Raw genomic sequence first — 13,797 nt, forward strand, 5'->3', positions numbered from 1 at the left:
TATATATTTAATTTCTATTCGTTTTCTTTTCATTTATTCTTTAATAGCAATTTCTGTTCGTTTTGAGTTTGAATTATAAAAAATAATAAGGCCAAAGGTACTAACAGTTTGGTACATAAGTTTTTGAATTATGGCAGTTGTGAAGTTAAGAGGTAAATGACTGAAGTTTATGTATATGATTTTTGATTAAGCCCCTTTGTCACAAATGTGATAAGAGCGAGTGTGGTAATTATAGAGAGATTAGCTTGGTTTCTAAAGGAAGTAAATTACTTATTATGACCAAACTTTTTATACTTAGAAAAGCTGCAGACAAAGTTTTAAGAGAAGAACAGAGTGGTTTTAGGAAAGGGAGTGGACGTGTCAACCAAATTTTCACTCTTAAGATTAATAATTGAGAAGTGGTCAAGTCACCGAATCCTTTAGTCCCCAGTTTTATCGATCATGAACAGGCGTTTGATTCGGCCGATTGAAGAGTTTTATTGAAGGTCCAATCAGAGTATGGGATACAAGATAAATTCAACCCTTTGTGATAAAGGGGTTTGCAGATGATTTGAGTAGCCTAGATATTATCAGCCAAATCAATAAATTTTTCAAGATTATGAGAGTTAAAGGTACAAGAATAGGTTCGAAAATTAATGTCAAGGCAACTGAGTCACTTAGAATAGGAATAAATAAGCGTTAAGAGACAATGGAGGGTGAAAAGAAGATTGATCAAGTGGCTATCTTCACTTTCTGGGTAATATTATTAGTAAAGATGGTGGATGCAGTGAAGATAAAAAGTAGAATAGCCAAGTCCCACGGTGTTTTTTTCCCAGTTGAAAAAGAATTCGAAACAATAGGAAGATAAATATTCAAACCAATATTAGAATATAAAAAGCTACAGTGATTACATTGACCAAGTATGGTTCTGAAACATGGACAGAAGACAGAGGAGGACTTGTTAGATGTTTTCCAGAAGAATTTCCTATGGATAGCTTTGTATACCAGTTTAACTGACCTCATTTCAAAAAACAAACTCAGGATGGGACGCTTTTTGTGGGAATAGGAGGACTGATTACCTAAGGTTGTCCTTTTTCAGTCATCCATCTAGGGCCAAACAAAAGCACATCGTCTCCAAATGGAGTGGAGGGATGGTAGGTAGGGAAGGGTTTGACGGAGATAGAAAACTCTTGGGGAGGGGGAAAGAGGGAAGCTTTGAATAGATTGGGATGGAGGATGAGCGTGGGCAGCTGTGTTGGCCTCGGACAGCTTGGTGCTATAGTGAGTTGTTAGTAGTAGTATAAGCAGTAGTATAGTGTGCTAGCTGTTGGAAGTTTATAATTTGATATGACGAGCCTAGCATAGTTGAAGTTTATAGATGAATATAATACATAGTTTCTATACTTGTTACTAACTGTTAAGAGCATCTTAGAGATCATATCAACTTCAAGTGCTAGTTGTTAATTTCTGTTTGACTACACAACATACAATTTTACGATGCTGTATTGAAAATATGGTGTATGTCAAAATCAATAGCTTTGGTAACTAATTGTTTTCACACTTACTTAAAGTATGTGTATCATGTCAATATTTTCATAATGTATGCATTACTTTTTAGTTATGTACAAAATAAATGACAAAAACAAACAATTACCAAAGGGCTAAGTTACTACTTTCAATTGGTCCTCCAAGTTGGAATGTTTACTTGAGGTTTGGGTATGAAACATGCCTAATTCTCTAAGCAGGTGTGCAAAAAGTTCCAAAGCTGCCGACATTTTAGCAGCACAACTTTTGTTTTGACAGCTTTGCTGTGAGCAAAAAGTATTTTTATGTGTAAAATTTACAGAAAAGTAACAAATGTAACTTAGAATAGCTTGCAGTTAGAAATACTAATAGTTTTCTGAATCACAATTAACAATGTAATCTAATTCGGTGGCAAGCCATATACTAGCCAAAAATATCATAATCCATAATTCTATATGCACCATTTTTTCAAAAGTGCTGTATCATATTTACTATAGTACTGCTAGTTGAGTAGAGTATTCAAAGTCTGAAGCATACTGTATGCAGCTTACTACTGTTACTTTATAGATGGAGTCATACATTCCAATGCTATTGGTATTAAAAAAATAATGCATACCCAACTGCATACTTCATATTCCTCGGTCACTATACTACAACTACAAAAAAGCACCATTTGATTTTCTGGGAGAGCAATATTGATTGGTACACTGGCATTCACATGCATTGTGAAGCTGTGATATTAGTTTTACCCTAACATAATCCCCCAAAATAAGCAGAGAATTGCTGCTACACTGCAGTTGAGCTGTTTTAGGCAACTAATCTTTCAAGTTCCAGCTTTCCCATTACCTACTTTAACTGTATGTACACCTTGATAGCTACCAGTCCTTTTAAGATTCTTTCAATTGACAAATAAACAGTTTTGAGAGAATTTGGCTATTTGTGCAGGATTTGGACAAATATTCATTTTCAGTTTAAGAGAGGTGGAGTAAGTAAAAACTTGTCCACAAGGGACGAAGGATAACAACGACTTAAAAGTAAATTTTCACATAGCAACATTGAAATTCAATGAGCTTTTAGTTTGAACAAGTTTTAGAAAACTGCAGCGTCAGAAGAGATACATCTCTTTTTGAACCAGAGAAGAGATACATACATCTCGTGAGAAGAGATATTTCAGAGGAGATACATTACCTGGTAAAAAAAAAAGAAGAATATCAAAAAAGACAACTGCTCTTTTTTGTTTTGTAGTTGCTCTTTTTTAGAGTTTTGGTTCCTGTTGGGTCGAATTACTTACAGTTCATTACCACAAACTGTTTGATCAATCTTCAAACACAAATGTCAGGTAGCTGAGTAGGAGGTAAAGATCAACTGTTTGTAAAAAAAAATTATTATGAAAATAACATGAAACTTTACAAGAAAACAATCTTGAAATAATAACCGAAATTTCCCTTTCTTCAATGATATACAGTTTTTATGAATCATGTTTTGGAATTGCTTTCATTTTAATCAACTATTCCCTGAATTTAAATATAACTTATAGCTTAATTTTGTCTCATTAAGAGGGGCAGAGGGGAGGGGCTGCCATTTTTACAGCAAGAGGATTATATTTAGGGAAAGTTTTCAATGGCTAATCAAATTCTACTACATTTTTTTTTTAATTATATTGTTTTTATCTCAGAATTAGCCTTCATACAGGGTTAATAATTGTCCAAGTATTAGAAGTTGTGGAGGTAGGCCTAGGTGTTTAAAAAAATCAAATACCCCAATCTGAGCAGAATATCTATTCCATAAAATTTCATTCACTTACTTAACAACTTAACTAGGTATTAAAAAGATCCTAGACTGCAGAAGTACCACTCAATCAAGCATGGACACCTGCCAAAAATATTGCATGGGAGAGGGCACTAGAGTAGCAATGGTGACAGGAGGAGGAGGGGAACACACTTGAAGATAAAAGGCTCTTTGCAAAATGAAATTCTCAAAGAAAAAAAAGTACTTAATTGTTACATGCCAAATTAAGCAAAATTTTACAAATATATAAATGGTGAAGATTCCTGGCAAAAAGATCAATCCTTTAATCTGTACTTATGTATTATTCAACCAACACTCAAGAAGTGAAGTTAGGTTAATCCTAATTAAGAAAAGAGCATTACATGATAAAAATATAATACTTCAGTAAGAAATTTGGGCTATATATTTGCACGTTAGGGGGGGAGGGTTAACCTAAACTAACCTAAACTAACCTAAACCCCCTAATGGGCAAACATATAGCCCAAATTATATAATTCCAATGTATTATGTCACTTGCCACTTTGTTTCCACCGAGTGTAAGCTAATTGTTTCTTAATAAAGACAGATAAAACTGATTGAGTGTTGGCGGTATAATACATAAGTACCCTTTAATGTATCACGCATTCAATTATTATGTAACATACACCCAAAACAAACAGAAATTAAATAAACAATGATAGCAAAAAACATACAGCAGATACTAATGTAAATGAATAAATAAATCTTAAAAACGAGTAAAGCTTCAATTTAATATGCAAATCAAGCTTAAAGCCAACAAAAAGCTTTTGCTAATGAAGTATGAATAAAACTCAAATTAAAAATATATTAGATAAACAATCATAGCAAACAAACACACAGCAGTTACTAATATAAATGACTAAATAAATCTTAAAACGAGTAAAACTTAAATTGAATATACAAATCAAGCTTAAAACAAACAAAAATCACAACAGTCAAGAGCTTGGATACCGCCTCCTTCCTTAACTGTAAATGTCTAAAACCTGCTGCATCATTGATGCTTTAATGAAAACAAATTTTTCTAAAAATATTTCCTTTTGTACTTATTACAACATTAGAACTAACATCAAAATTAGAGCAAAATTAAATTTTGACCTGAAGATCTTTCAGCAATCAATATCATTATACATCAAATATTCAGTGTAATTTTACTATTCTTCTTAAGCGTGTTTAAGACAAATATAGTTTCACTACAAACAGAAGTTTGGATACTACCCCCTTCTCTAACTGTAAAAGCCCAAAGTCTACTATGTCATGGATGCTTCACTGAACACAAATTATATTACAAATGTTTTCTTTTCCAGCTATTAACACACTGAAAATGAAAATAAAAGTAACATGAAAATAAAATCACTAAAAAAGTAATATGAAATAAAATCTTGAACTGACGAGCTTTATTCTTATTTAGCACGTTCAAGACAAATATAGTTTCACTACAAACAAGAGTTTGGATACTGCCCCCTTCTCTAATTGCAAAAGTCTAAAGTTTACTATGCCATGGATGCTTCATTGAACACAAATTACATTACAAATATTTACTTTTCCAGCTATTACAGCACTGAAAATGAAAATTACAGTGAAATAAAATCTTTAACTGATGAGCTTTCAACAATTAATATCACTATATATCAAATATTCGGTTGAATTTTACTAGTTCTCTAAGACTGTTCAAGACACATATAGTTATCCATAAACTGCCAATGATGCAGTAGGTTTTAGATTTTTATGGTTAGGAAAGGAGGCAGTATCCAAACTCTTTTTTGTAGTTATTTCTGTCTGTTTCAAGCTTGATTTGTATATTCAATTGAAGTTTCTCTTGTTGTAAGATTTATTTATTCATTTATATTAGGGTAAAAGCACCAATGATTGGACAGTGCAATTGTAGAACCACAGTCAAAATTTTCTTTTAATACACAAGAACTCTGCTCAGTTGTGACTTGGAACACCATCTCTTGAAGCTGTCATTATAATTTGACAATGTGAAATGGACACTATATCCAATACACCCAGATAAGAAAAAAAAAATACTCAATTCAATCAGTTTCCTATTTTCAACACAAAATGAGCTCCCAACAGTTTTTTAGCTATGTAATGTTCAAACTGTCATTACTTGGTTATGTTTTTGCAACGAAAAAAAAAAGTTGGGATCAGCACCAATACATTAAGATACATCTGATCATCACTAAAATGTGGCCACATTGACTTTTTCTTAATAAAATTCTTGTCTGACGTAGTGGAAAATCAGACTCACTAAAAATGTTCCTTCAACCAAATTCAAATGTAGATATTGGCTTCTATTATGAGATTCATTTCTTTTGAGAATATCTTGTAGTAGCCTTGTCAAAATTTTCAACAGACAGCAACAGGCCTAGTCAAAATATAGGTGACTCTGTCAAAACTTCACTGTACATGTAAAACAGATGAGAAACAATTGGTGTCGAAATTGAAGGATTCCTCTGACAAAAACATAGCTGTCAAATTTATGGGTACTTTCTCAACAATGAGAGATTTTGATGATTATTGGCTGTAATAAAATCTCACATGAAAAAAACATTTAAAAAGTTTTTTTTTCTTAAATTGTAGTTTTACTGATTAATGCCACAAGCTAGATTTGTCCACCATCTGAGGAACTGCTGTTTGACTATGTTCATATTTTTAAGCATTTGACTTGGTTGATCACAAAACCCTTATTCATTTACCACTGAATAAATTTAAAGTAGACCCTCTTTTAGTAAATTTTATATGAGTTTTCTTTTAAATGTTATGAGCACTCTAATATGCAGTATTGATTAATGAAATGTAAAATTCCCTCAAAGGTGTTAATATGTAGATGACCTGCTGATCCTTGCAAGTATGTCATAGAACAATCAAAATTGGCCCCATCAAAATCATACCTATGTTATGGAAAAATCTAAGAATTTACAAATAGAAGCAAATTCTACTCAGTCAAATATAATGACAATAAACTTCTTAAAATTCTCAAAATTTACTTCTGTTTTCTTAGACCCTATCCCACCCAAAATGCTAATGAAACATGTTAAACTCCCTGGTGTCACAAACTTCAAACAATCTTAAGTAGGACATGCATATTTTAAGAATTCTGGACTTTCCAGACAAACAATATTTAAAACTAAAAGTTTTTAAAGTGGATTAAAATTATAGATAAACTTTGAAATGGCCCAATGTTGACATCACTTTCACTGTGAACAACAGGGAAATCTTTGCCAGACCATTAAAGCTGAGAGAATTAAAGCTTATACAGAGACCTATATCACAATACTAAATCACATCATATTGAGATCTAGGTCACACAATTACACTCCATATGATTATCTGATTTTATCCCTATACTTGAGGCAAAAAAGTTGAAGAGAAATAAAAAGATAAACTAAAAAGAATAGGCATGTTGAAAGTGCCAGGATCTGCCCACAAGTGTTCCCTAAGTATTTTGACACATGTTGAATTGGATTCTGACTTATGTTGATAACAGGCAAATTTTTGTTCAGTTGAATCTGTAGGTGAAAATGCTCCAATTTCAGAAAATTGGAGTTTTGCACCCTTTTCTGATAAAACTTCTAATCAAACAGATAGATTTGTAGATGCTTTTCCTACAAACTGAAACCCTTTTCAAACCAAAAGTCTTAAAATTAAGCCTTCCAGAGTAGAAAAAAGGTTCTTTTTTCAAAAAATGATTGAATCATTGGTACCTTTACCTTAGTACAGTTCAGTATAGGACATAAACTTCACCGTTGTCTTTCACTTATATAATAAGCTATGCAAAATGAAGATATGACATTTCATGTAGTTCATTTTTAACCAAAGTCTCTAGAAATTAATTTAACGAACTAACAAAGTTCAAGTTTGCTATGAAAGGCAAAGAAGCTTGCAAAAGCAAGCCTAAATTAAGTTACCCAATTTTTGCCCATTTTTTACCAACTAGTTACCTAATTTTTGCCTTGTTGCAAGGCTACATCAAGGACTGAAGCAAGATTACAAAACCTGCCAATCTTTGATTCAAGCTGATTTCAAGCCAGTAGTCTTAAATTAGGCATACAAAACAAGCCAAATACTTGACTCTATGTTGTTTTCAGCATGCAAATTTGAAAATGTACTTAAAATAAGGTCCCAAAATGACCTAATGATAAGGCAAGTTCTTGGTTCAAGACTGAAACATTGAAAATATACTTGAGATTTGCTTACAAAAAAGCCAATAGTAAGGCAAACCCTGATTTTCCTTGACCATGGCTGGGAGACTGATGTCAAGCCAAATTGTTGATAGGTTGATTCCTTTACAATATTCCCTATCAATTATCTGATAGTTCATGGACACAGATTTTAGTTTAAAAATTTCAGCAATCTCATGAAAACATAATTCTTAGCAACCAATTTTTTTTTGTTTTAGGTTGACAGAAACACTGCTAAAATCAAGGATAAAAAATAGGAATGATATAAAAACTAAATTTCTTTATTATGCAATAATAAAAAGTAAAATGTAGATAAAACACTGAAATATAAAATATACATTGGTGGTCAGACTAATTATTCTATTGTTTATGAACATTTTCACTCACTGGTCACAATAATGAACATATATATAGTACTTCCAATGTCATAAGTCAAACCACACCAATTTAGGTTGGAAGCAAAGAGTTTCAAACCTCTCAAGCTGAAAAAGTTTATATTCTACTTCTGTCAAAGTTCTCTATTTTCCTTGATTTAAGCATTCACATAAAGGGTTGATTTAAAATTGATAATAAGCTAAGTCTTGATTCAAGTGGGGTTAAAATTGTAAAGCTAATTGTATTAGGTATGTATATATGCTGGAAAGTAGAAAACAAAAAGTCATATTGTCTCTAGTAGCAAAAACAATGCTTGTAATGTTAGTTCTGCTAGATTTGCAGTCCTTGTATTTATTTATAAAGCACAACTCTTTTTTTGAACTGTGTTTCTAAAGATAATATTTTTTAAATAAACAATTGTTATTTCAACCATATACCCTTATATAACCTTAAGCAATGCACAAAATTCCATTTTTTTTTTGTACTGATTTCTTGTTAACAGTTGGGTCATACAATTAAATTATGCTAATTTGAAGAAAAAAAATAAGCAAGCTACAGTAGCCTACATAGTCAAGGATTATATCTATCCCTACTAAGACAGGTGGTCTGGAATTTAATGTTATAAGGTTATTCTTTAGTTATTAAAGTGATCAGTTCATTGAAGGGTTTGTAAATATTTTCATTAGCAGAGTATTTATATAGCTAAGGAACAAATTCACCTTTACAATCAGAATTTAATCCTGAATTCAAATGTGACATTCATTTCTAATGCAAACTCAATTTTAAGCCCTTTCAAAAACCTTTAAGATGATATCTTTTTCTCTTATTTTAAATGCAGTTTTACACATGTGTTATCATCAATCTTTTTAAAAGAACTTACCAGTAAATTGAATCAATGGTGACAAAATCAAGAATTAAGATAAGCATGTTAGGTTTCCATAGCTCACATCAAGAAAGTTAGGCTAAAATTCAATTTACTAAAAAAAAAAAAATTATATTAGGATTTAGGATAAATTCTGATCCTAGAGGTAAGTTTGCTACTTATCTAGGCGTACCTGAATAGCCTAGGCTACTCTGTTAATTTAAATATTTTCAGAAGAGTTTGCTGATTTATATTGCTTTTTAATAAGCCTATACTAGGCTAGCTTTACTTAGCATCACAAATCAGCTATTGATGAGAAAAAAGAACAAAAAAATATGTTAGGCCAAAACTACCAAATAAGAATTGGATAGGCTGTAATCTATGCCCATTAGAGAGGACCGGAATCCAATCATAACAAAATTAATAGTTATATTGGGAAGAGAATATTGTGAGATTATGGTAGGCTATATTTTTTACTAATCATACACTATATGATTTCTATTAGGCATAGCCTATAGCCTACTTAAGCTGAATTAGAGTAATATAACTTCCCAAATGAGGTAAATTTCGAAACAAAATATGCAGTCAACTATCAAAACTTCAAACATCAGAATTTATAGGAATCAGCCAGGAGGGTTTTTTTAAATAGCCTATGCTACAAAAGAGTTAACCAGTACGACCCTTTAATAGATTAGGTTAACTAGCATAAGGCCTTAGATTCATATCATTAAAATAATAAGTTGAATAATTATTCACCGTCATGTAACCCTATAAAAAGACAGGTCTAAAGCATTACCAGTTTAACACTGCGAATCGCAAGCACGTTTTGTATTTTTAAATTTAGCGCTATCAAACTCGTACATTTATATAGGTAGCACTACTGTAAATAATACAGCAAAACATTCAAACATAGACCAGTTTACAAGATTGTGTTACTCTTATCTGGCTGTTTTTGTTACCTGCCATTCCATTGTCAGTTTTCTTTTGTTTTGGACTGGCTTGTATTGCCTATAAGTAAGTTTCCTCTCTTAGCTAGGCTCATGCTAAACTATATTGCTCCAACCTGTAACCTAAGATTGACAATCAGTTTTAAACAATAGCTGTTTGGAAGGGTATGTGTTAACAAAACAATCCTTCTGTCATGATAGGAAGTATAACCTAGGCTAATTGCAGTTTACATATTTTGACTTCAGCTACACTTTACTTTAACTCCAATCTGCCCCCCTCCCCTTTAATGTTCAAATATATGGCTAAAAAATATATTTTACCTGTGATTTCTGGTTTCATTGCAGTTGATTTAAGAGTAGCCTACATTGACTGAAACAAGATTGACACAATGCATAAGAAATAGGAAATAGTAATGTCCTATATAATACATCATTAATATAATATATAGTATAGCTAGTAATACACCATTAAATACAGCATTACCAGCAGAAGTAGATATGTAATCACCAAGCTCTACAAAGGACTGGTAAGACCATGTTAGGAGATGGGGACCATCCTGGCCATCCTTTGATTCAGAAAGGACAAGGTAGTGCTTAAGCAAATCCAACAAAGGGCCACTAAGCTGATTGCCAGTACGGAAAACAAGCCCTACAGTGAATGGCTGAGGGAACTCAACCTTTCCTCTTTAGTCTACAGGCAGAAACGTGGGGATACAATCCTGACACACAAACTCCTCTCTACCAATCAAGAAAATGAGCTCCTTGAGATTGACCCCTCCCATGTAACATGAGGACACCCAAAACAAATCCACAAACTTCATGCAAAGACTGGAGCAAGATGCATCTTCTCCTCAAACCAGATTGTAAACCTCTGGAACAACCTCAAGGAGAACACTGTTTCTGCTGAATCAACAGATGTATTCAAATGCTGTCTGGATGCTGAGTGGAGTGACAAACTGTGGAGATTTGACTGGGATGCACCAGAATCTAATCAACCATGTATGCAACTGTCATCAGAAGGGGTGATTCAACAGGATCAAAGTCCTAATTTCACTCCAAGCTGTGATTTAAGGTAATAATAGCCTATAGGTTGTATATTCAACATTGGGGGGGGGATTAAAGTGTGTGTTAAAATACAGTTTTCACCTAATTTAGTTGGAAGCCCTGTGAAAGTTGATACATCACATGCCTTTTTTATACTCTTTCATAGCTCAATAATTTCTTCAGGTGGAAATTACATTTTGAGTCCTTAATAGAGCCCCAAAATTTTATACATTCCTTAGTAATTAAAAGTGTAAAAATATGCTTCTAAAGTAAATATCTAGTAAAAAAATTTCCCATTTGTAGCATATTCAGGAATAGTAGGCCTAATTAGGATATTGTTTTCATTAGTCTTAATAGTAAAATGTTACTTTGAAAACAATTTGGCTGGAATTTTAAGAACAGCCTGAAACCATCTGAAAATAATATTACTGAAAACTAATGTCATTTCTCAGAGGCTTCTGGCTCTTTCAGAAAATTTTTGCAAATTCAGAAAAATGAAAAATATTTACTATTACGATTAATAAAAATAGCCTAATAATTATCATTCCTGAATCAACTACAGTTGACGATTTACAGCCTGGTTATTATGGCCCATTTGAGTCCTTTTGGCCCTTCAAGGGCTCAAAATGTAATTTCTCTTGGGAGCAATTATTGAAGTACAGAAAATGGTATCTTGTTTAAGCCTAAAAAGGCACCAGGTGGGGTATTCACTTTTTTTCTAGCTAAATTATGTTGAAAACTGCATAGCCTATTTTCCAAAGTATAGTGAAGCTGAAGTGAAATGTGTAAGACTTGTATCTTTTCTAAATTCTGATTTATGATTCTTTATAGAACTTAGAAAAAGTAAAGCCTATCAAAAATTAAAAAAAAAAACACAACAGTATGGCTTAAAATCCAACTCTAATCATGAGAATTGTTTTTCCAAGACATAGAGATAGAGAAATGTCTATCAAAATCAATGATATTTTTTTTTTTGAAGTTAAAATGACTTTTCTTCTATACAATCTAAGCTTTAGTAAAAGCAAAGAATTAGACTTAGGTACTTGAAAACATTTTTCTTAGGACATATGCCTACTTGAGGTTCTGAAATTATCCCTGAATATATTCTTTATCTAGCTCAACTACTTTCCAAGATGTCATAAAATGCATAAAATTTATGTATTTATGTAATTTTTTCAGAAAAAAAACGATTTAGATAGGTTAGAAGTTAGAGAAAATTTGCTAAGAGTCTTAATTTTGGTTTTTGCAAATAATGTCATGTAATAAAATTGCAATGATGTCATGACACTTTTTGAAATTATGTGGAAAAATTTAAGGTTTTTATCTATGAAGGAGCTTATGTCAAATTGCTTTAAGAGCAAAAAACTGGTAATCACAAAAATATTTGCATATATTTTGACAAGGGGTTACAGCAATTCAAAAACTTTAAAAAAGAAAACAGAAAGTTTGAAGCTCAGTAGAAATTGGACTTAATGTAATAACCAAAAATCTTTGAATATACTTTAGTATAAAAACAGGTAATTGCAAAAATATTTGTATATATTTTAATAAGGGATTACACCAATTTAAAAACCTCAAAAAATAAAACCAAAAGTTTGAAGCTTAGTAGAAATCATTGTTGGAAGAATATCGTTACCAAATTTGTTTTCTTATAAGTTCAAGCATTTTCTTTTTATGACATTGAAAGAAGATGAAACAAATTTTGAGTTCACAATTGTCATTGAAAAAAATTTTAAGTTCACAATTGTCAACCATGGGTCACAGATGCTGCAACACTCAATAGGGCCTTGGTATACCAGAGGTCTAGTTCATTTCTGTACTCTTCATTTTTCTATGAGAAAAAAGTTTTTTTTTACATTAAAAGTTAATTATAAATAATAAACATAGTCTATTTTGTATTTGGAAAACTATAAGATTAATTAATTACAGGGGTGATGTCTGAGACGAGTCTCTTCAAAAGATCAAGAATCGTGAGTATGATTTAATACAATATATCAAGAATATCCAAATATTGTAGAATGTCCCATAGTATTTATTTTTACTTTTTACTTGTACCAATTCTTTTTTTCGTGTTTTTTTTTTTGGGGGGGGGGGTGAATTATCATAGCCTGGTAAGATAAAGGTTAAAAAAATAATTTATAACTACATAATTAATGGTATCTGAAGAAAGGATGCCTGCACAGAAACAAGGGGCTGGGACTAAGAAGTACGAGTAATTATTTCTGATGTACTTAGTCTGGTACCAACACGAGGCGTCATTAGCAAAAAGTTGTGTTTTGTTTGGGGGGCAGGCTCACTGGACGGGGATTTTACCGACCGACTTTGGGTGATATTGCTAATAAAAATATTTCGTTATATATTTTTTTTCAACTAAGACTGATCTTTTTAATTGATTTTTGTCACATGCTTATATTTGCACATTAATATTAAGCCAGTAATACATTTTTTAGTAGTTTTTTCAGCTTAAAGTAAGGAGCAGCATTAAAACTTAAAACGAACAGAAAATAGTGCGTATATTAAGGGGACTGCCCCTCCTCAACGCATTGCTCGCTACGTGAAAGTATTTTGGTGCGTTCAAAAAGCTCGTTATTCCAATTCAACGGCCCTTTTGTTTCAGTAGTCGTTCTTAAAGAATTGGGCCAAAAGTCAAACCTCATTTACCGAATCGTTTTAAGTTATAATGTTGCTCATTAGGCTACTTTCCGTTGTAACAAAATTGTTTTTCAAGTTTAATTTCGGATTGTTTTTCAAATTATGCCAAGGCCTAACCAAAATACAATGTGGGCTACCGGCCCCATTAACATCCAATTTCTTGCTGTTAAATTGTACATATTAATAACTGTAAATTGATTGGTAACATCTGTATTATTCAGAAGAAGTGGGGGAAGGATTACCCAACAGAACTTTTGTTCAGGCTTTGTCCAAATGAAGGGATGTGGGAGATTAATTCTTATCCCTCTACTTTTTTGCTTTATTTATCTGAAGCCTTAGTCCAAATGATTTAGGCATTGAAATACTCTCTTTTTGGCATATCGCACCCCTGCCTACGCAATGGCCCATCGCCCCTCCTTCTCTA

General features: G+C 32.2%; 2 protein-coding genes across 4 annotated transcripts in view; one reads left to right on the forward strand and one right to left on the reverse strand.

The window, feature by feature from the left end:
- The window catches only part of LOC136031949 (sulfotransferase 1E1-like), a 50,016-nt gene extending 40,399 nt beyond the window's left edge, over positions 1 to 9,617 (reverse strand). The window contains exon 1 of one of the 2 annotated variants that reach the window (XM_065711954.1): positions 9,527 to 9,617. The gene's annotated coding sequence lies outside the window, so the exon portion shown is untranslated. The remainder of the gene's footprint in view (positions 1 to 9,526) is intronic. The other variant, XM_065711955.1, reaches the window with a different exon arrangement.
- Positions 9,618 to 9,621: 4 nt separating this feature from the next.
- Positions 9,622 to 13,797, forward strand: part of LOC136031946 (bifunctional 3'-phosphoadenosine 5'-phosphosulfate synthase-like) — a 69,048-nt gene continuing 64,872 nt past the window's right edge. Inside the window, exons 1-2 of one of the 2 annotated variants that reach the window (XM_065711949.1) lie at positions 9,622 to 9,744; positions 12,651 to 12,691. In XM_065711949.1, coding sequence (XP_065568021.1) covers positions 12,656 to 12,691 — 36 coding nt within the window. In that variant the 5' untranslated portion in view covers positions 9,622 to 9,744; positions 12,651 to 12,655. Of the gene's footprint in view, positions 9,745 to 10,632; positions 10,750 to 12,650; positions 12,692 to 13,797 lie in introns of those variants that run through there. The other variant, XM_065711950.1, reaches the window with a different exon arrangement.

Source organism: Artemia franciscana, chromosome 10 (genome assembly GCF_032884065.1).
Source record: "Artemia franciscana chromosome 10, ASM3288406v1, whole genome shotgun sequence".
NCBI lineage: Eukaryota > Metazoa > Arthropoda > Branchiopoda > Anostraca > Artemiidae > Artemia > Artemia franciscana.